The sequence below is a fragment of the Rhincodon typus genome, chromosome 39, assembly GCF_021869965.1.
Source record: "Rhincodon typus isolate 14 chromosome 39, sRhiTyp1.1, whole genome shotgun sequence".
Taxonomy (NCBI): domain Eukaryota; kingdom Metazoa; phylum Chordata; class Chondrichthyes; order Orectolobiformes; family Rhincodontidae; genus Rhincodon; species Rhincodon typus.
The window spans coordinates 15,377,550-15,401,481 of NC_063370.1; the positions used below are offsets into that span (position 1 = coordinate 15,377,550).

At 40.7% G+C, this 23,932-nt stretch overlaps 1 protein-coding gene across 1 annotated transcript; it reads left to right on the forward strand.

Annotated features, from left to right (window-relative positions):
* The first annotated feature begins 661 nt into the window (after positions 1-661).
* Positions 662-21,871, forward strand: dlc (deltaC). The gene is made up of 10 exons (XM_020522845.2): positions 662-957; positions 1,071-1,322; positions 1,668-1,725; positions 1,895-2,152; positions 3,295-3,355; positions 4,459-4,759; positions 20,115-20,331; positions 20,447-21,128; positions 21,262-21,379; positions 21,506-21,871. The coding sequence occupies exons 1-10, from the start codon at positions 907-909 to the stop codon at positions 21,509-21,511; spliced, it is 2,004 nt and encodes a 667-aa protein (XP_020378434.1). The 5' UTR covers positions 662-906; the 3' UTR covers positions 21,512-21,871.
* Positions 21,872-23,932: the final 2,061 nt, after the last annotated feature.

The following is a 23,932-nucleotide window of genomic DNA, read 5'->3' on the forward strand; positions in this document are numbered from 1 at the left end:
GTCAGCTTTGAACAGATTACAGGCAAAAGTCAAAGAAAAGCTCTTTAAAATAAACAAGTGATTTATCTTAGTTTGCGCATAACTGAGATCTGGTTCACTTTTGGTGCAGTTGCCTTTTGTTGTGGTTTGAAAGATTTCGTCCGAAAACCTCAATGAGGCGAGATTTACCCCCGATTTATCAGATAATGGCAAATGAATTTCGATGCAAACCTTGGTTTTGAAACAAAAATCTTGAATTCATCTCCTCAAAAAATGATCAACAATAAAAAAGCTAATTATTTGAATTAAAGCATTTGCTAAATCCGTGTAACGCTGAGGTGCAAAGATAGAATAATGGAAACCTGTTTGCATGTGAAATAGTTTTCGACAAAATTAATGCAATAAAGTGAAATGTCAGTTACTGGACTGAAGCAATTTAAACAAACTGCTTCATTAGTTAAAGAAAAGTTTTAGGATGTAACATAATGCTACTTCACTGCTTGCTTTTTTCTCGTTTCTCTTTCTCTCTCTCCTGGACCCATTTGCTCGTTCTGAAGGTGTCAGGAGCTTTTGTCGACTGGGATCACAGAGGCCCCTTGTCACCGTGATTGACGGAAACTCGCACACCGCGGAAGTATATAAAGGCGAAAAAGCTGAACTGAGCTTCATTCATACACAGCAGAGAGATAGAGAGAGAGGAGCTTATGTTAGTTCCCGGAGTCAGCAACAGGGCGAAGAGGGAATTTCAAGTTTTAAAAAGCGCAAAAAATATCAGGAAGAGAAGACGAGTCTCATTTTCTAGACGCTTTGGAGTATTCCTTAATAAAATCAGTGTGTGTATTATTTTCTCTAAATCCCAGACCGCTTTGGATATTATTTTCCTGTCTCCTGCCAACTATCGTTTGACGCTCGGGATTTGCAGTCAGGATGGTTTCAATCCTGCTCTTTTGCATCGTTTCTCTGCTGCCCTTTGCCCAGGTAAGCTAATCTCCTGATTGATTCCAGCTCTGTGTGTGACTTCCCGACGTTTCTGCCTTCTCCCCCTCTCCGTTTTAACTTGCCATTTTTCTTTTCTTCTTCTATTTTTCCAGATCTCCTCGACCGGTATTTTCGAGCTGAAGGTTCACTCGTTCAGCAGCCGCCAACCGGAGTTGGCCCAGGGCTGCCAGAGGGGGCCGCCGTGTGGCCGCTTCTTCCGGGTGTGCCTCAAGCATTACCAGGTGAACATTTCCTCGGAGCCCCCCTGCACGTACGGCGCTGGCACCACCCCGGTCCTGAGGCCAGGCAGTGACTCCGTGCGGGACAGCGAACCCATCCGCATCCCCTTCCACTTCACATGGCCGGCAAGTATCACCAGTAGCTCCTACTGTTTTTTTTAAAGGGGCGGAGGAGGGCACTTGCAAATTATTAAATAAAACAAGCGTTGCAAATAAAGTAATAAAACCGAAACTATTTTAGGCAAATAGAAATGTTTGAACTATTTTTAGAAAATGTGGGATTGAGAAGCTTTTGTTTCAGAGAAATTATTTTCAAATTGCAACTTTTTTGCAAAGTTATGAGTGCAGAGGATGCAGCAATGTTTTAGCAATCACTGCGAAGTACATGTTTGTGTGTGGAAGAGATATTTGGTTCTGACTTGCCTGTATTAAGGTGACAATTTTGTCCTCTTTTTCTCTTTCTGTTTGTAGGGCACTTTCTCACTTATCATCGAGGTTTGGAATGCAGAATCCGACGAGACCAGTATTGGTAATCTCAGTTCTGAATCTTTTTACTAGAGGGCGCAGTGTACTGAAGAAATAGCAGCCAGCAATGTATTTAACCCCAGTGGACTGCTGCTGGTGGGCAATGTAACATTCGCTAAGCAATATCCCACCCACATTTCCCTCACTCTCTTTATTTCCCCCTCCTTCTCCAGATGACCCCCGGAATCTGATCAGCCGCCTGGCCACCGGCCGCCGCCTGGCCATCGGGGAGGACTGGTCTCAGGATGTGCAGGCCGGCGAGCTCAGTGAGCTGCGCTATTCCTACCATGTGGTCTGCGAAGAGCATTACTACGGAGAGGGCTGCTCTGACTACTGCCGGCCCCGGGACGACACCTTCGGGCACTACAGCTGCGACGAGAGCGGCCGCAGAGTCTGCCTGGCCGGCTGGAAGGGCAACTACTGCTCGGAACGTAAGACCGGACACCCCACTACCCCAACCCCAGGGGAGCCCCCCCCCATTCTTTGGGTGATATTTCTGATTTGCCCCAAATATGGATTTGAGTTGGGAGCATAAAGGCTACTCATATATTATCAAACAATAAAAGTTTCGTTTTTGTAAAAAAATCAAATTGTTGCAAATGGCATTTGGATACTTATTAAAATTTCTTAACACTTCATTTTATCCATTTGAAATCAGATTCTTTGCAACTGTCATCCCTGCTAAAGTTATTCTTGGGAGGGGATATTTGATGTTTGAGATTAAATTTAGCTCCATGTTGGGTTTGGAAAATAACAACAATGTACAACGAATGCTGGAGATCTGAAGTAAAAACAGAAAATACTGGAGAATTTCGGCGGGGAGAGAAACAAGGTTTATGTTTTCAGTCCACTATGACTTTTCCTCGTGTTCCAAAGAAGTCATGCTTGACTCGAAACGTTAAATCTGTTTCTCTTTCTCTCCAAAGATGCTACTAGGACCTGCTGAGTTTCTCCAGCATTTTCTGTTCTGGTTTGGGAAATGTTAATACTGAGTATGTGGGAAGCAGGAACGATAGAATGGGTGCAGGAGGGGGTGAATCGATATGAAAGCAAGCATATGGTAGGCCTGGTTAACTTGCTCAAGTGTGTTAACACAGACCCAACACTCCTCTTGTTGGGCTACACAAAGCCATCTGACAGCCGGCAGCTGAGGAATAAAATTTGAATAAATTTCAGCACTTCTGAAAGGGTCTCATTGCATAGGGAAACACGCGAGTGGAAGGATATGTTGCCATAGAAACTTAACTCCTCAGTCGCAGTTGTTAGTGCAGGGGGCTTTGACTTTGCTTTGGTGTCTCCTTGTTTAAGGTCTTTTATTATTCTCTGTTACTCAGTGTCCACACACACAGAGGGAGAGAGTGGATTTAATAGGGACACGCGTCCCAAGTCTTTACACGTACAGGCAGCCAGACAGCTACCATGTGTTGTTATTGTTCAGGATCACTGTCTGGGTGGAGCCAGCTGCCCTTAAAATGCCGAAGAACTTGACAAGTAATGCATTTATGTGTCTGTGTTTAAAAAGTTATCTTCTTTTTCTCTCTCCCTTTCCTGCTGCAAAAAAAATGTTTCACAGCGATTTGTTTGCTGCAGTGCAACGATAATTACGGATACTGTGAAAGACCAGGGGAATGCAAGTGAGTTAAGATTCAATTGGTTATTTTCTCTTTATTTACTAAAAAATAATCAGTCATGGTGTGGACATCACAGGCAAGTCCAGCATTAACAGCCTATTCCAAAAAGCCCTCAACTTGACACAACTGAGTAGCTTTCTGGATAAATTCAGAGGGCACTTAAAGTGGCAACCATGCATGGTGTGGGACTGGAGTCACATACGAGCCCAGATCGGGGTAAGGATGGCCAATTTCCATTCCTGAAAGACATCGGTGAGCTGTTTGTTTGGTTTTCTTGGCTGCATGACAACTTCATGATCATTTTTGCTGATTTTTCAATTTCCAAATGTTTCAAGTGGAAATCAGATTCTCAACAGAATCACAGAATTTTTACAGAGCGGAAGAGACTGTTTCGCCCATTTTGTCTGCAATGGCTCTCCGAATAAGTATTACGACTTATTGCCGTTCTCTCCCTCTTTCCCCAGAATGCTTTTTCTTGTTAAATAAATATCTAACACACTCTTTGACTCTACCTTATTGACTCTACCTCCACTACAATTCCATACAGTGCATTCCAGACCACAACTACTTGCTGTGTGAAAATGTTTTCTCTCATCTCACATTTGCTTCTCCCAATTTATTCTGTTCAGACCCCTCACGATTTTGAAATTTCTGTCAAATCTCCTTTTAGATTTCTCCTCTCTGTGGAAAACAATCCCAACTTCTCCAATCTCTCTTCATAACTGAAGTTTCTCATGTCTAGAACCATTCTCACAAACATCTGCACTCTCTCCAATGTGTTTACATCCTTCTTATTATTGTGGTACCCAGAAATGTTCACAATACTCCAGCTGAGGTCTAACCGTTGTCTTTTACAATTCATTCTCTGGATTATAAATCCAGTTTACAAATCAACATAAGAATTAAATCACCCTAACCTTGTTGGAAGACAGTATATATCTTCCAGTAGGTGTACAGGTTTTAACAATGCCCATCATTACTTCACATTGTTTTGCACCAGTGAGGGTGTATTTTCAATTTTTAAAAAAATCTTTCTTTATAGTATTCCCACTTTCCCTAACTTTCTGTCAGATGTTCTAAAGTCGTGTTGTTTATTTTGCCTCCAGGTGTCGTATTGGTTGGCAGGGCCGTTTCTGCGATCAGTGTATTCGTTACCCAGGTTGTCTTCATGGCACATGCCAGCAGCCTTGGCAGTGCAATTGCCAGGAAGGCTGGGGTGGCCTCTTCTGCAACCAGGATCTTAACTACTGCACCAACCACAAGCCATGCAAGAACGGAGCCACATGCACCAACACTGGTCAAGGCAGCTACACCTGTACGTGCAAACCGGGCTTCAGTGGGACCAACTGTGAGACTGAAGTCAATGAGTGTGAGAGCAATCCTTGTAAAAATGGAGGGAGCTGCACGGTATGTGTCCACTGAAAGAGTTGTCATTCTGTCTGGTTCAGTGTTCACTCTTCCCTCATGACCAATTCCTTTGATTTGTTTATATTTTCCTCTCTTCTGTTAATACTCCCTAATATATTGTGGTGTTGTTTGAAAACAGACCCTAATTATCACATTGCTATTAGCGGAAGCTTGCTTTGTGCGAATTAGCTGCCACATTTTTCTACATTACAACAATGACTAGATTCCCACTTCATTTTGCTGTGAAGTGTTATGGGCTATTCTGAGGTTGTGAGAGCTTATAGAAATGCAGGTGTATCTTTTCTTTTGCTGTGACCATGTCTGATAGAAATCCTTATAGGCCTGCAATAGTTCGGTATTTGACTCCCTTTTCTCCAGTACTGGACTCCTACAGTTTGCAATTGATCTCAATGCAAGCCTGGTTCTGGGTTTCCGCTCAGTATAATAAGTCATACAGGCTCTCTTGAAGACACATTGAAGTTTTGTTTGGTTAAGGTCAGTGAAGGTCTGAGTTTAATCTTCAACAATTCAGACTGGAGATTGAAGCTGGATAGTGACACCATTGTCATCCACCCCCCCGGTAGAGTGAGGGGAACCCTAGCCATGGCCACCTTGACTCAAGCACTGTATTCTGAAAATAGGTGTATGGATGTCAGATTAGGTTGCACCAAGCTTTCACATGGTCAAACTTCACCAAAATGTTAGAGTTTGATTTTCACCTGTGGAACTGAACATGTGCTTGCAGGAAGTGAAGGGAAACTTCATATTCCCAGTATGTCTTTATGAACATGTAGCTTTGCTGTTGCCACTCTGGCTGAAATCAGGTGACTCAGCATAGATCAGAGCTCAAACTCAAACCTTGGGCCTCCTGACTGATGTATTAACGACCACATGTTACACGGAAGCCAGAGCCTTTTTTCTCGTCTAGACTGTTGACTGATTGGCAATCCTGGTTTGCCCAGCAACTCTCAAATGAGATCAGATGATAAAGTAAATTACTGTACAAAATAAATGAACTGTTATAATCAAAAAGCAAATTATTCCTTTATCTCTAGCAATTTTAGTTTGACAGAAGCTACATTTCTTGTGTCCGCATTCTCCAATGAAATTTTCTCATTAGGCATCAGGAAGATCAGTAACTCTATCTCTATCTTCATCACTGATTCTATCCCCCTCTGACCACTGCTTCACTTGGAGTCTACTTCTCTGATAGATGCAACTCTTTAGTGGCATCTTATTTGATCCCTAGCTGAGCTACTGATCCCATATTTCCCTCTGTGATCCTGACTCAACTTTTCCAGTGTATTTCTGAACTTCAGCTCATCCAAAACTCTGCTACTTCTGCCCACTTTGAATCTTAAAAATGATAGACAACAGGATTCTAGGAAAATCTAGAACTGACAGAGGAACAAAGAGATTCAGTCTAGGTGCGCTAATTATAAAATGTCATGAAGAGCTTCTGAAAATAATGAAAAAGCTTAATGGAATTGTAGGGGATTAGAATACAAGAGGATTAGAATACAAGAGGATAAAATTAATGCTTCCATTATGCAAAGCCTTGGGTACACCACACCTGGAGAATTGAGAGCATTCTGGGCACCACACTTGCAAGGGTATCTCCACTTTTGGTGACATCTGAACTTCAAAAGTTAATTTATGAGATGCAATTACACAAACAGGGTGGTCCTCCTGGAAATTTAGAAGATTCAACTGTGATTTTATTGCAATTTTCAAGATCTTATGAAGAACAGAAAGGGTAGAAACCATTTGTGCTGTTTGGAAAGGCTAGGACTACAGGACATGATCGGAAAAATTAGTATAGAACCAGACCTGTCAGGAAAACTTTCTACGTATAATGATGGTTGCTGTTTGGAACTCTCTTTCACAAATGCCAATTAATTCTTGATCAACTGTCAATTTTAAATCAAAGGGTGATAGTTTGTGTTAATTAAAGGAATGTAGAGATAAGTGGCAAAAATGTGTTATGAAGTCAGGTGACAGATCAGCCATGATCTCTTCAAACTGGGCAGAATAGGCTTTAGGGGCTCATTAGCTTACCCTCTGTTTCTCTGTACCGTTTCTTTTACCAAGTTCCATGCAACCCTGTGCTCAGTGACCTACATTTCTCCTGGTTCAGCGATGCCTGCAATTGAAAGCTGTGTCATTCACAAATTCAAATCCATTCACAACTCCTGAGTTCACAGAACCACCTCCAGTCCTGTAACCCTTTAGGAAGAGTACACTCCCCTGACTCTGGCCTTTTGTGCATGTCTCCCTTTCTTTGCCTCACTATTGCTGACAATGGCATTTTGTAAGCTGTAGAATTCCTTCCCTAAACTTCTCCACCTCTTGTTCATCCAGGTAAGTTGTTCCTTGAGATCAACCAAAGTTTTGGTCACTCCTCCTTGTTGTCCCACTGTTGTCCCCTTCTTTGGCTTGGTGCCATTTTATATCTGAACCTGCAACTGTGAAGCACATTGGGACATTCTTTGCATTAAGGACACTATACAGGTGCAAGTTGCCATTATTAGTGAGGTTTGCATATACACATGAGCATGTGATTTAGAAGCAAGAGCAAGCCATTTGGCCCCTTGAGCCTGTGCTGCCATTTGATAAAATCATGGCTGATCTGACTGTGACTTCAACTCCACAACCCCAATATCTGTTGCCCATCCCTAAATGCCCTCAAGAAGGTAGTGGTAAATCATCTTGAATACGCCCAAATTATTTTCTAGGCCATTGCAGAGGGCAGTTAAGAATTCCATGTTGGTGTAGATTCACTGTAGGTCAGACAGTGTTAGGCAAATTTCATTCCCTAAAGGACATTAATAAACCTGATGAGTCTGTATGATAGTCCAGTAATACTATAGTTATCATTACTGATTCTAACTTTTTGTTGCATTAACTGAATTTAATTCTCAAGATGTTGTGGTGGGATTTCAACTTGTTATTTCTAGTCCATGCCTCTAGATCATTAATCCAAAAACACAACCACCACACTGCCAAATTGCAGACAACAGTAAAATACAAAATATCACCACTGAAAGATACAATTAACTAATTATTTTTCATGAAAAATCAACTTTGCTTTGATCCCCAATTACCATTTGTGATACTTTTTCAATTATTTTCTCACATTTACTCTTGGCCTATCCTGCACTTGGGGTCCGTAGGTACAGTTATGATCACACTGAATGGTGCAGAAGACTCGATGTGCCAAATGGGGCTACTCCTAATCCTATTTTCTTTGATTCTATGTAATAATGCAAAATTAATAAATGAGCAAATCTGAAATTGAAAGCCAATATTAGTAATAATGGCCATGAAACCATTTGTTAATTGTTGTTAAAAACCATCTGTTTCACTAATGTCCTTTAGAGGAAGAAATCTACCACACTTATCTGGTCTGACTGACATGTGACTCCAACTGTGACGTGGTTGACTCCTAAGTGTCCACTGATATAGTTCAGTGAGCCACTCAGATCCAGGGGAATAAATGCTAGCCTTGCCAGCTATGCCCACATCACATGAAAGAATAAAGTAAAAGTATAGAAATGGACCAGTCCATTTATGGAGGTTGCTCTGCCTTTCAATTAGGTCCCAAGAGATCTGAATCTCAATCTCACTTCCCCTTAATATCTGTCAATATTTTTATGCAACAAAAGTCTATCAAACTCAGTCCTGAAAGCTCCAATTGACTTCTAGCTCTTTGAAGATATCTAATACCCTCTGCATAAATAAAAGTGCTTCCTAATTTTGGGTTTAAATTGTATTGTTCTAATTTTAAGATTTTAATTTTAAGTGCTTTTGATTTTACCACGAGCAAAGTTAGATTCCACAAACTCTGCACCTTGTGCCAGGAAGGCGAATGTTGGCAAGTACCTAGCTCAAGGGGTGAACAATGTCCTGAGCTTGTTCCTGTGCTCACTCAACTTTCAGCAGAGGTTAACCACACAATGATTGGGCAAGGGAATCTCCCTGTACCTAGTGATGTTGATGATGGCTAGCAACCCAGGGGTTTTGACCTCAGACCTGATACTGACTTCATGGGAAAACTATTGGATTGTCATAAGAATCTGTTTGATTGACTATTGGCTTTCAGGGAAGGGAACTGACTATTACCACCTGGTCTGGCATCTATTTGATTCCACACTCACTAGAAGTTTTTCAACTGCCCAGGTTGTACAATTGATGATTAACTCGTTTTGAATATGTAATATGTGACCATTCCAGCATCTAAAGTGACTTTAGGACAGAGCTAAGGTTGAATCTCTGAGGCATTTCATCTTATTACTATACTTACCTTACTCTTTCCATCATAAAGACTGTCAATTCCCAGCATTCACATTCCTCCTTTCTCCAGTTATCTCCCGGAGGACTCCCTTCCCCAGAGAGGCAGGATCACTGAATACTTGTAAGGCAGGGATTAATAAATCCTTGACTGATGAGGGAGTCAAAGGGTTATCAGGGTCAGCAGGAATGCTGAGTTGAGACCATAATTAGATGAGTCATCAGATGCCTACTGAATGGCAGTACAGGCTAGAGGTACTGAATGGTTTACTCCTGCTCTTAATTTCACTCAAATTCCTCGTTTATCCCTTTGCATCTCTGGATTCATCAACTCCAATGTTGCCTTAGACTCCCCACCCACACTCTTTCCCTTCCATTTATCCAAAACTGTGCTACCCAATCCTACATTACACCATGCTTCGCACAACTTCCTCGTTCCCACTAACCTACATTTATACCTGTCTTCCACAGACATAAACATCTTTTTGAATTTTTCTAAGATGTCATGCCCCTCTCTATTTTTGTAACCACCTCTGATGCTCAAGCAACCTGCCAAATCTGCTTCTTTCCTAACTATTTGTATACTGCCTCTCCCTTTCTGCTTGCATTAGCAGTCATGACCTCAGCTGGTTAATGCACACTGTCTGGAGTTCCCTTCCATTTTCCCAGCTTTGTCTTCTCCATCAAGACCCACTTGTTGAACTATGCTCATGGTCACTGCTAAATTGTCTCCTTCATAGGATTGCTCTCTATTTTCTTTTCATGCCAACCATCCTTGGAAGTTTTGTGGAGGCTAAACTGCCATATGGTGCTAATTGTTGTAGAAGTAATGAAGAGATACATCTGTGTTGTATTCTGTCTTTTGTTGTGCGCTTTCATCTTCCTGGCAAACCATTCATTCCAGAAGGAAAAAAAAGTGGTACTTGGGGATGAATGAACTGGCTATACTGGAGCTCCAAATATGCTAGATGAGTCAGAACAGTATGTCGGATTCACCACTTTTACTGTTTCCATCTGGGATGGAGCAAACCTAGTACTTGCCTACAGACCTAGTCCTCAGTTCAGGCCACTTCCTCATCATAGGTGCCATTGTTTGAGATTTGCAGCAAATCTGGGGGAGTTGGAAATTGAAGGTTGTGGATGGAGAATGGCAGCTTAGATGGATTGGGCCATGCTAAAAATTGACCTACAGTATCTAGGGATGTGTAGGTTAGGTGAGTTAGCAATTGTAAAAACCCCATGTTGGATATCAGGGATGCGGTGGAGGGGTGACTGGATGGAACGCTCTTTGGAGCGTTGGTGCAGATTTGATATGCTGAAAGGCCTCTTTCTGTGCTGTACAGATTGTGATGGGTCTGAAGCTCATTCTGCCCCCATGCAGATTCCTCACAACTAGCTAGTCTGATACTACCTCCATGGTTCAGGCCGACGCCTCGGCAAGCTCAGTAAGAGCCTCAGGAGAACAGTCTGCCATTTATCTAGTTCATCACCATTCCTTTCAGTTTTTTATCTGTAACTTTGTTCTTCGTGACTTAGATCAGGAACTCCGTGGCAATGGACGATCAAACTTGTACTTTACAGATTGATGCACTGAAGTACTGATCAACAAGTTGAACTTCCAGAAGTAAACGTGAATTTTATTTTCTTTTAATCCTTTATGGAATTTAGGTGTTGCTGGGTGGTTCAGCATTTACTGCCATCTCTAATTAGTGCTTTGGATAATGGGGGTGAAATATGCTGTCAAAGGAGGTTAATGAGTGCATCTTGTAGATGTCCACACAACTACCACTGTGCCCAATGGTGGAGCAAGTGACTGTCTAAGGTAGCGGATGGGGTGCTGATTAAGTGGGATGCTGATTAAGTGGGATGCCAAGTCATGGATAATGCTCAGAGTTTTATTGGAGTTATTTTCATCCTGACAAGTGAAGAGTATTCTATTACACTCCCAACTTGAGAACATCTTTGGGGAGGTAGCAGGTGAGTAACTTACTGCGGAATTCAAAGCCTCAATCAATAAGTCGGAGCAGCATGGATCTTGCAGCTGTTCCTGGGATTGCAGGCTTAGTTAAAGATTTATTATATTTTTTACAGTTATTATAGCCATTATTGTTTAATAATATAAGATTTTTTTCCATTTTGTTTTATTAGCATTCAAAAAAACCCAAAACAAACGAAAAAAATCTCATTTTTCGAATGGACTTTTTTATAAATGGTTTTGTAAGGGTCTACAGTGAATGGCTGAGGTTTTTTAATTCTTAATTCAGAAATTAAATGTCTGTGTTTTAGAGGTTTTTTTACATTGCAAAGGATTTTTTTGAAAAAAAAGTGAACAGTCTTTTTTAAATAAGGAGTTGGGCTTTCGTTCCGGAGAGTCCCACATGTGGTCAGCTCCAAAGAAGATTTTTTCAAGGAATTTATTGAAGAGGAATTGTTTTTATTCAGTTAATCAGTTTAATGGTTGATTTTATTTAATTTTTATAGGTTTGATATGAATATTTTTAAAATGTTTTTTCCAATTTAACATTATTTTCTCTGGGAAATGAAAGGTAGTTTATTTATATATAATGTGATATTGAAACATCCTTTCTTTTTAGGCTTAATACTATTAAGTCCATACATAAAGGTACAGAGTGAAACGGCTAGTAGATTTAGAAAAGTTATTACCCAGCAGGATCAGTCAGATAGATGGGTTATTGTCAGGAAAGTTAAGAAGGTAGTTCTAAAGTCTCTGGTGGCTATTCCTCTATCAAATAGATATTCAGTTTTTGGAACAATTGAAGGGGATAGTCTCTCTGAGGAAAATGGAAAGGCCAGTCAGTTAGAATAGAAGAATCTATAGAAGAATACAGACAATTGCCTGAAGGTAAAATTAAACCCGGGTCCCTGGAGTACCAGTGCTAACCACTGAGCCTCTATGCCACCCAGTTGGACACTTGGAATGATTCTTGTGTTAGGCAGCGTTGACAAGATTTAATAGAATTATTGTTACAGGGGACTCTCTCGTTAGGTGCACAGACAGACTATTCTGTGGCAGTGAGCGTAAATTTAGGATGGTTTGTTGCTTTCCTGGTGCTAGGAATAAGGACATTTCTAAATGTTGCAAGCATGTTGTTACAGTTGAGGTTGAGAAGCCAGAAATTATTGTACACACTGACAGGAATGACATTGTTAAGGATAAGATTAAAGCAGTACAGAATGAATTTAAGAGGTTAGGTAGAAGATTAAAAAGTAAAACCTTAAATATTAATTTTAGGTTTACTCCCAATGCCAAACTCAAACAAGGGAAGGAACAAAAGGTTAAAGGAGATGAATCAATAATTGAAGAGCTGGTATATTGTCCAGGGATTCAGGATTTTGGACAATTGGAATGTCTTTTGGGATAGAAAAGACCTGTTCAAAAGGATGGGTCTAACCTAAACTGGAAAGGAACCAATAAAGGAGATTTGCTCATTCTATTAAGGGAGACTTTATACTGATAAAGAAGGCAAATGGAGGAATTCACAGTGGCAGTGTAAATGGAAAGATTGATGGGGTAAGTTCTGAATGTGAAGACAGCACATCAATTAGAAAAGAAAGACAAGACAGTCAGAGAATGTAGTAACTCTGAAGCACTAAATTGCATTTATTTCAATGCAAGGGGTCTTATTGGTAAGGCTGATGAACTCAGGGCATGTTTAAGAACATGGGATTGGGATGTCATAACTATTACAGAAACTTGGCTGAGAGATGGACAAGACTTGCAGCCCAGCGTTCTGGGTTTTGATGCTATAGGAAGGATAGAAAAAGAGGCAAGGAGGGGGGGGTGGGGGGTGGTGTTTTTGGTTAAGGAATACATTACTGCTCTAACTAGGGAAGACATTTCTGAAAAATTGTCCAGTGAAAGCATATGGGTAGAAGTTACAAATAAGAAGGGAAAGATCACTGTGATGGAATCGCACTGTAGGCCCCCCAGTAGTAAGAGAAATTAAGAAACAAATATGTAGGGAGATCTCAGATTCTGGTAAGTACAACAAGGTTGTAATAATGGGGGATTTTAATTTTCCAAACATTGACTGGAACTCACCATAGTGTTAAAGGTTTGGATGGTAAAGAATTTGTCAAATATGCTCAAGAAAATTTTCTTTATCATTATATGCTTGCTCCTACTAGAAAAGGAATAAAACTAGGCTCTCTTTTGGGCAATAAGGCGGGGCAGGTGAGTGAAATAAAAGTGGGGGAACACTTTGGGTCTAGTGATCATAATTCTGTCAAAATGGTTATGGAAAAGGATAAGCCTTCTATAAAAGTTAAAGTTTTTAATTGTAGTAAGGCAAATTTTAATGGTATGAGACAAGAACTTTCAAAAGTTAGCTGGAGTAGACTGTTCAGAGGTAAGAAGGACGTCAGGCAAGTAGGAGGCGTTCAAGAGTGTGATGATGAAAGCTCAGAGGTATTTTATTCTGTCAGAGTGAAGGGTAAGACTGGTAGGATTAAGGAACAATGGATGAATAAAGATGTTGAGGTTGTAGTCAAGAATTAAAAAAAAATCTTTTTTTAGATACAGACAACTTGGTTAAATTTAATCTCTTAATGAATATAAAGAGCGTAGAGGCATTCTCAAGAGAAATCAGGAAGGCAAATAGGGGAGTTAGCATTGGCAGATAAAGTTAAAGATAATCCAAAGAGATTGTACAAATATATTAAGAGCAAGAGGGTAACTAGAGAGGGTTGGGTCTCTTAATGATCAAGGATGTCATCTTTGTGTTGATCCCCAGGAGATGGGGGAGATACTAAATGAATATTTTGCGTCAGTTTTTACAGTGGAGAAAGAAATGGAGTCTAGAGAATGCAGAGAAATAAACTTTGTTTTAAAAATAGTTCACATTACAGAAGAGGAAGTTCATAAGGTCTTAGAATACAAAGGTGGATAAATCTCCAGGACCTGATCTAATGTACCCCAAATGTTGTGAGAAGTAAGGGAGGAAATTACGAAATCCCTTGCAGAAACATGTGCATCATCTATAACTATGGGTGAGGTGTCTGATGACTGGAGGGTGGCTAATGTTGTACCTTTATTTAAGAAAGGTTGTAAGGAGAAATCAGGGAACCATAGGCCTGGATATCTGACTTCGGTTGTGGGTAAATTGTTGGAGGTGATCATAAAAGATAGGATTTATGGACATTCAAAGAGGCAAAAAAATGATTAGGGATAGTCAGCATGATTTTGTGTAAGGAAAATCGTGTCTCTCAAACTTGATTGAATTGTTTGAGGCAGTTACCAAAAAGATTGATGGCAGAACAGTAGACGTTGTTTATTTGGATTTTAGTTCTACATGGTAGGCTAATTAGTACAGTTAGGTCACATGGGATTCAGGGTGAACTTGCCAATTGGATACGTGATTGGCTTAATGGCAGGAGACAGAGTAATGGTGGAGTTTTGCTTTTCAGACTGGAGTCCTGTCACCAGTGGTGTTCTATAGGGATCAGCTCTGGCTCCCCTTTTGTTTCACACATATATAAATGATTTGGATGAGGATACAGAAGACATGGTTAGTAAGTTTGCAGATTCCATCAACATTGGTGGCATTGTAGACAGTGAAGAAGGTTTTCTAAGATTACAAATGGATCTTGATCAACTGGGTCAATGGGCTGAAAAATGGCAGATGGAGTTCAATCTGGATAAATGTGAGGTATTGTATTTTTGTACAACAAACAAGGGTAGGGCTTATACAATTAATGGTAGGGCCTCGGGTAGTGTTGTAGAACACAGGGACATAATTCTTTGAAGTTTGTGTCACATATAGACAGGATGGTTAAAAAGGCTTTTGGCACACTTGCCTTCATTGCTCAGTCCTCTGAGTGTAGGAGTTGGGACATTATGTTGAGGTTGTACAGGACACTGGTGAGGCCTCTTCTGGAATACTGTGTCCAGTTCTGGTCGCCCAGTTATAGAAAGGATATTATCAAGCTGGAGAGAGTTCAGAAGAGATTTATCAGGATGTTGCCGGACATGGAAGGTTTGAGTTATAAGGAAAGGCTGGACAAGCTGGGACTTTTTCACTGGTGCGTAGCAGGTTGAGAAGTGACCCGAAAGAAGTTTATCAAACAGTGAGAGGTATAGATAGAGTTGATGGTAGTTGTCTTTTACCTAAGATGGGGAATTTCAAGACGGCGGGGGGAGCACATTTTTAAGGTAAGAGAGATTTAAAAAAACACAAGAGGCAATTTTTTTTACATAGAGGGTGTTTCGCATGTGGAATGAACTTCCTGAGGAAGTGGTGGATCTGGGTACAACACTTAAAAGACATCTGGGTGGATACATGAATAGGAAAGGTTTTGAGGGATATGGCCCAGACGAGGCAGGTGGGACTAGTTTAGTTTGGGATTATGTTCAGCATGGACTTGTTGGACTGAAGAGTCTATTTCCGTACTGTATGACTCTTATTTCTGTAGTAACCATATGGCTGGTTCAGTTAAGCTTCTGATCAATGACTCCCAGGATGTTGTTGACAGACAATTCAACTACAATCATGCCATTGAATATCAAGGAATGCTGATTACAACACTGTCTTTTCTAATTTTTCACTTGTGGGATGTGGGTGTGACTAGCTCAATCTGCATTTGTTGCCCATCACTAATTGCCCCTGAGGTGGTGGTGGTGAGCTGCTTTCTTGACCTGCCACAATGCATGCCTTATTGGAGATAATCATTGACAGGCACTGTGGGCACAAATGTTGCTGGCTATTTATCAGCCCATTCTTGAATGTTGTCTTGGTCTTCTTGCTTCTGGACACAGGCTGCTTCAGTGTCAGGGAGTGGAAGACCATTGATGAATAGGTGAAGATGGTTGGCTAGAACACAACCCTGAAGAACTCTTGCAGAGATGTCCTTATAGATCTTTGACAACAACAACAATCATCTTCCTTTGTGCTAGGCATAGTGCCAACCAGTGGAGAGATTCTCCCCACCCCAGATTTTTCTAGGGCCTCTAGATATCATACTTGGTCAAATGCTGTTTTGATGTCAAGACAGTCACTCTTGGATCACCAGACTGCATACCACTGTCATCACCTCTTGTGGGGACAGAGCAAATCCAAGGATGGTGATGTCTGGGGCTTTGTGGTAAGCATTGTTGATAGTGAGGTAGTCTTACCACAGGTAAAGAGTGCAGGCAGAAAGGGAATGGGTGACCACTATGGGATTATAATAGTCAGGTGGTTATTTTTGACTGGCACAGATTTGATGGGCCAAAGGGCCGTTTTCTGTGTTGTAGATCTCAATGATTCTGAGAGCATGATTTTTGGCTGTTGCTTGACTAGTCTGCAGGACAGCTTGCAGAAGTTTGGCTTAGGTCCCCAAATGTATAGTGTACTGTATTCGATCTATGTTAACAATCTTGTCTTGGGTGCACAGAGCACAATTTCAGAATTTTCTGATGACACTAAACATGGAAGCATTGTGAACTATGAAGAGATTGGTGCAGTGATTTAAACAAAGTGGCAGAATGGGCAAATATTTGGCAGAAACAGTTTAAACATTTGAAGTATGTAGGAAGAAGAAGGAAATAATATAAAATAAAGGATACAATTCTAACGAAAGGAAGAGTGGGATCTTGGGAATGTATTGTATCAATCATTGAAGAAAGCAAGTCAAGTTGAAAAAGCAGTTAACAAACACTAATGAATTAGAGACATTGTTTACAAATGTAAATAAGTCATGATGAACCTGTACTGAACACTGTCTCAGCCTCAACTGTAGTATTATGTCTAGTTTTTGGCACCACACTTTTTTTTGGACGATTGTAAAGGCATTAGTGAGGGTGCAGAAAGATGGTTTCAGTGATGAGGGACTTCAGTTACTTTGATAGATTGGAGAACTTGAGGTTTTTTCCTTTGGAAAAGTTTGAGGAGATTTGACAGAGGTGTTCAAAATTATTAGGTGTACAGAATAGAGAAATACTGAAGGATTGACAACTAAAGGACATTGATTGAAGGTTAATGGCAAAAAAGCCAACAGTGACTGGAATTTCTTTCTCCACAGTGTGTTGTTAGGATGCATTAGCCGAGAGTGTGGTGGAGGCAGATTCAATTATGGCTTTTAAAAGAGAATTAGATCATTATCTCAATAAAAACAAACTGCAGGACTCTGATGAAAAGGTAATGTAAGCAGCTGATCTCTCGTAGAGAGCCAGAACAGACTTAAGAAACTAATTTACTGTAGGCATTCTATGACCCATTCTGTTAATAAGGAGGATGATGCAGGGTTGACTGGACATGGTATGCCTTTGTCATGTCTGAATGTGATGCTTTGGTCTTTTGATGATTTACATAGTAATAAAGCTACGATATAATGTTGTAACAATTAAATATGACAGTGTCTTGATAGGTCATTTCAGAGGGCAAGTTAAAGGGCAAAGACTGGGTAAGGATGGCAGCTATCCTTTCACAATGAACCAGGTTAATTTTTGTGACAAAGTGCTGGAGAAACTCAGCAGTCCCAGCTGTGTCAGTGTAGAGAAAGAGTTAACAGTTAAATCTAAATGACTCTTCCTTGAAACTAAAGAGAGTTGGAAACCTGACGGGTTTCATATATTTCCATCTCTCTCTTTAGTTCCATTAACTGCAACATTATTTCTCTTTTCTCTGTCCACCAATGCTACCAGATCTCCAAATCTCGACAACACTTTGATTTTATTTCAGGTCTCCATCACCTGCAGTATTTTGCTTGAATTTTTACAATAGACTAGTTATATATTCATTAATTGACAATAGGCTTTGATTCCAGATTCAATTAATTAATTGAATTTAAATTCCCCAAATGCCCTGGTGAGATTTGAATTTATCTTTCCAGGTTTCTGATTTAACAGGCCTGGAACCACCACTTTGCTACCATACACTGTAATCTTTCTTAGTTATACTCCAGTTTAGCGTGGTATCATTGATATTATCTGCGTAACATGATTACAGATATGTGATATTTGGATTGAAGGGAACAAAACAAAAAAATAGTCATTGCTGGGCCACCATAAATTCAAATGCAGAGCAATGCTATTTACTAACTTTGTCTAACTACACACTTTTATTTCTCTATTTGCTCAACTGTGTCTCTTAACTGTTGAGAAAAGAGAGAAATAAAAGTGTGTAGTTAAAGTCATGAGCAGCCCCTTTCCATACTTAACCCAAATAACTATCCTCCATGTTTCAGCCTGATACATTCTGTGCCCATCAACCATTTAGTTCATCATAGCCAAGCATAAACATCTGCATTTGGTGGCATTTTTCAGCAGCAACATCTAAATAGAATCCAGATTAGGAACTTATTTTTTTGACATCTCCCCTATTTTACAGGTTGAGACTAATTTTACTGACCCTATTTTTGACTTGGGAATCATCGCTTAACTCAGCAGTGACTCAAATATTGTGTTCTCCATGGCTTAGTAAAATGTTTGTGTGGTTACTAATTGAAACATCAGAATTCATTCTTTGATGTCTAATTCATTGAGATTTGTAAATTATATTTTAAAAATTCCTGCTCACTCTCCTCATGGAAACATATATTCACGGGAAGCTAACATTCAAAATCAGTGACCAGTGTGATAAAGTCTACTGAATGTTTAACGTGCTGTAGCTTTCTGATCACAGGTCCCTTATTAACAAAAATCTCTTTAGATCTGCTGATTTTCTTTTTTTTTGGCTGCCAAGATGACGAACATTGCTGATGGGAAATGGATACGATCCTGCTGTAGGCATCCATTGTCCACAACAACCATTGCAAGAACGAGACTGAGTTAAGCATCTTGGGTCAAATACAGGCAGGGTTAATGAACTTGGATTGGGTGCAGCGTGGATTAATGATTCCTGGGTTGGGTACAGACTGTCTTAATGATCCCAAATCAGACACAGGGAGGGCAAATAAGCCTGGATCAGGCATAGGAAGGGTTAATGAGCTCTTGTCCGGTACAGGAAGAGTCAATGATTATGAATTGGGCATAGGAAAGAGTAATGATGCCAGATCAGGCATAGGAAGGGTTAGCGACCCACGTCAGGTAGAGGTAGCGTTGCCGACCCTAAGTCAGGCATAGGAAGGATTAATGACCCGGCATTGGGTAGAGGAAGATTTAAAGGCTCCATATTAGGTACAGGGAGTGTTAATGATTGGACAACATGAACCGTACAGGAAGGCTTAATGATCCCAGATTGTTTACAGGAAGGGTTAAATAACCCCAGATCAGGCTCAGGAATGATTAATGTCCTCCAAGGTTGGGTATAGTTAGGGAAGGCTAATGATCCTAGCCAGTTATGATACAGGAAGGGTAATAGCCCCCATTTGGCTATACCTTGACCTAAGGATCTGTGATCAATTAAAGGGCCACAGGTTGATGATTACATGACTTAAAGATACCAGGTAATGTATAGCATGTGGTTGATGCATGTTTTGGGTCTCTTTTCTCCGCCTTGACATTGAGAAATATCTCCTTTGTTTCCTACTTGTATTGAAATTCTGGATCTTTCTTTTCTAAGCATGTACATTAGACTACACTTTGAATTTCAGAGCCAACTCCCTGTGAGCATTGACCTGGAGTATCACTGGGACACAACCATTTCCAATTCTCTCTTTTGCCTTCTATAAATGTAAATGATCTTTCCTTCTTCTAATGTTCCCTCCAGTTCTCACTGTGCTGTATGGACTGTAACTCTTCCCAAATAGTATTTCTAATGATCAATCAAATAATTCAGCACTAACCCGCAATTGTACTCAGGACCTTCTAAGTCCTCTTGGCTCTGTGTCTTCCTACAAATGACTTTGCCAATGAGTCATATGGTGGAAGCTTGAGATTGACAAAAGGTGGCAGTTTCGTGTTGTGCCAAATTATGCCACAGCTGATGGTCCCAGCACCCCAACCTGCTCAATTGCTGTTTCTAGTAAGGTCACTTTGCATCCTGGAGTTAAACATGAATCAAATGCCTTCCTGCCTCGTTCTTTCCCTAAGTGCTGAATTGGAATGAAATCACCTGCCCAAATATATTGCATTTTGAAATGAATGGCTTAGTTATATTCTCTCTCTCTGTTTATGGAAATCTTGTAGGACCTAGAGAATAATTATACTTGCACCTGCCCCCAAGGATTCTATGGCAAGAACTGTGGGATTAGTGCTATGACATGTGCTGATGCACCGTGTTTTAATGGTGGCTCCTGCACGGAGAAATCACGTGGGGGCTATAGCTGCCATTGCCCAGTTGGCTTCACTGGTTCCAACTGCGAGAAGAAGATTGACCGTTGTACCAATAATCCATGTGCGAATGGTAAGTGTTGGAATCGATCATTCGTTTCCCCCATCCCTACTCTGTATCCTTTCACATACCCATCTCTACCTGCTTTGTGTTTTTGATGCTTTAACTCACGCTTCCTGTTAAAAAGGATACTGCTCGGACATTGGCCGGAGTATCATCTGCCGTTGCCGGACAGGGTTCACTGGCCCGAGGTGCAAGATCAACATGGACGATTGTGCCAAGAACCCATGTGCCAATGGTGGCACCTGTATTGACGGCGTCAACTCCTTCAGTTGTAGCTGCACTCTTGGCTACGGTGGGAAGGACTGCAGCATTCGCATGGATGCCTGTAGCAGCAACCCATGCAGAAATAAAGGTGTCTGTTACATGCACTACACCGGCCATGTCTGCAAATGCCCAGCTGGATTTATGGGCTCCAACTGTGAGTTTCGTGTGAAGCCCACTAGCCCGTCTGATGTGGAGAACCCGTTCCCCGTGGCCCTTGCCATCTCTTTTGCTTTGGGCCTCGTCACCCTCACCCTGGTGGTGTTTGCTGCCGTGGTGATTCTGAAGCATCTCCGGAAAAGCCAGGAGAGTCAGAATGCTGTGCGCAATGATCTGGAAACCATCAACAACTTGTCGGATTACCAGAAGGAGAAGGAGGCCTTCATCATCTCCACTGGACAGTTCAAGGTCTCCAACAAAGATGCTGAACTCAGCAGCGATTGTTTGAGTGATAAATTTAACTGCAAACAGAAACTTCATCCAATGGATTACAATCTGGCTGGGGAACTGAAAGAACAGGAGGCTTCTAGAAAGAACATTGTAAAGTGAGTGCTGCACTTAAATACTCTCCAGCATTATTCCTGATGCTTATGTCGAAGGATTTCTACAGTCGCAGCCAGCAGAAATCTAATAAGTCTCCATCTTTTCCAATCCCTTTCCTCAATTTCTCCATTTTAGTAAGAAATCTGAATGCCTGTCATCCTCCAAACCGTCAATACCATTTCCGAAGGAGGGATTGTACCATCCAATGTATATTATGTCTGAACAAGTGGAACCTTGCATATTTGCAACTGAGGTAAGTCTCAGCTGCTCCTGGACTTTGAGGTAAGAGAAATGAGGTCGAGCAAGAATCTCTAGCGAGACTTGCAAAAAGCTGGCATTGCGTAGTCTAATCACTTTATCCTTTCCTCCTCTTTCGCAGGTATGAACGCCCATCTCCTCAGATGTAGATGTTCAAGCTTCCTGTCTCTGAATGTTTACAGATTTAATGGACATTACGGGGTTTATATTCCTGTATTTAATATTTATTCATGCTGCTCTTTTTGTTTTGGAATGGATAACCTCTTATTGTGTTTTTTTAAAAGTGTGTGTGTGTTTTGTATGTGTGCGCGTGTGTGTGTGTGCGCGCGCGCGCGTGTGAGTGCGTACATGAATTAAAAAGACTTTCGTACCTGGCTTCTGGATAATGAAGAATGCCTGCTGACATCTCTCTGAAAGCTGCGAAATCTTTGCACTATTTTCAATGGCGAAGTCATCCTGAAAAATATCTGCATGCCAAGGACTGAAGATGGGGTGGGTGGGATGGGATGGGAGCAGGTGGAATGAAAAAAGGCAGGACCTTTTGAACCAGTGCTGAAGAATTCTCCGCAGGATCTATATTGTAATGTGTGCTGTTTCCCTCTGCAATAAGCAGTGAATCCAGGTGGCAGAGTAATCGTGACAGTTCACCCCTAGTCTGGCGGGCTGTTTTGCTTCAGGTCACTGCTGTTCTCTGCATTGGACTTGTGTCTGTCTCCTCCATATGACCAACGTTTGCAGAGGAGCCTATTTTAATGAGTAGAACACCAGCCAAGTACAGTGTACATTACAGATGACAAAAGTGTGGAGCATTGATCTGAAGGCAGTTGTCCATTCTCACAGTTCAGGCTTTAACAAATCCTGTTTGAGAAACTGTGATCCAGGACATCTTTTTGCATTTGTCAATGGAAAATGCTGCCTACCCATTTATTATTCTATATATATAGTCAAATATGGGAATGTATTGTCTATTATGAAGGACTTTTTATTAATAAAACATGAAAGATTATTGCAGTTCTGTTTCAAAGTCAAGCCAATGTTATTTTAATATTTTATAATTTAAGAATTTTTGATATACATACAAAATGAAATATACTTTTTCTAATTTTATTTTGTATATAGTGTATATTTAAGAGAATTGTACATATGTTTATCTATTATGTTTTATATATGTCTTTTCTGTTGAAAAGAGGTTCAAATTTATTTTTTTCCAAAAATAAATGAAAATAATTCTAATATCTTTGTTTTTTTCTGGGAATTTAGTGAATTAATGTAACATTAATACGGTCATTTAATGCACATGACATCAGCTCTCAGTACACAAACTTGGTGCTTTCCCTATTGTCCTCTGTTTTCCTCAAAACAGTAATCCTCTCTGGATATGACTCCATGGGTGATGCCAATTTCTCATATCTGATTTTACCAATTCTAATGGAAATCTTACAACTGTAAAGACATTCCCAATGTAAACACAGATTCAACTGAACAGGTAAACTAGTGGAGAGATAATACAATATGGTATTGAAGCAGGATAGGCCATTCTGTCCTTTCAGCAAGCTCTGCAATATCACTGGACTAGTAAGCCATGGTCAAGCTTAATATTCTGTGAACATGGGTTCCAATCCCTCCACAGCAGCATATAGAATCCAAACTAAATTCTGCTACAAAATGAGGATTGAACACAAGAAACAGGAGCAGGAGAAGACCATTCACCCCACCCTGCCTGATCTTTGGCTTCAACTCAACCTTGCTGCACACTCCCCATATCTTGATTAGCTACTTCATTTGGTTGAATGGCTGGTTTGTGATGCAGAGTGATGTCAACAGCGTGGGTTCAATTATCGCACCAGCTGAGGTTACAACAAAAGGACTTTCCTTCTCAATCTTTCTCCTCAGCTAAGGTGTGGTGACTGAGGTTAAAACTACCATCAGTCGTCTCTCTCTAATCAGTGAGCAGCCCTCTGGGATTATGGTGACTTTACAATTATTACTGAAAGCTGACCTTAGCAATGGTGACTGTGACCACTATCATCAATTCTTGTAAAAATCCTTCTAGTTCACTAATGTCCTCAACAGAAATGGGCTATCCTTGCCTGTTTGAGTCTACATGTGATGCCAGACCCAAAACAATGTTGACTATTAAATACCCTCTGAACCGTCTAGCAACTCAGGCCAATAGCAACTGGGGATGGGCAACAACTGTGGGCTTTGGCAGTGATGCCAATATCCCAAGGAAGCATAAAGAAAATCCAGAAGTATGTGATAATGGTAACAGGGCAACTAAATGTGATAAAGACCTTCAGTTGTATGGAAAGTAAAGGCTGACAGATTAAATGGACCAAGGGGCCTGTTCTTTTATTTGGACTTCTACATGAGTGGCCATCTGACAAAGTGTAATCAGAACAATTCTGTCCTGTATCTAGTCTAATAGAATAACACTTTCCTGCAGGGTGTCTGGATAATGGTGAGCAGAGGTATCCCACCTCACTGTTTCCCTATTCCTCTCCTAAATATGTTTTTAATCTACATGTTTGGACATTGTTATATCACA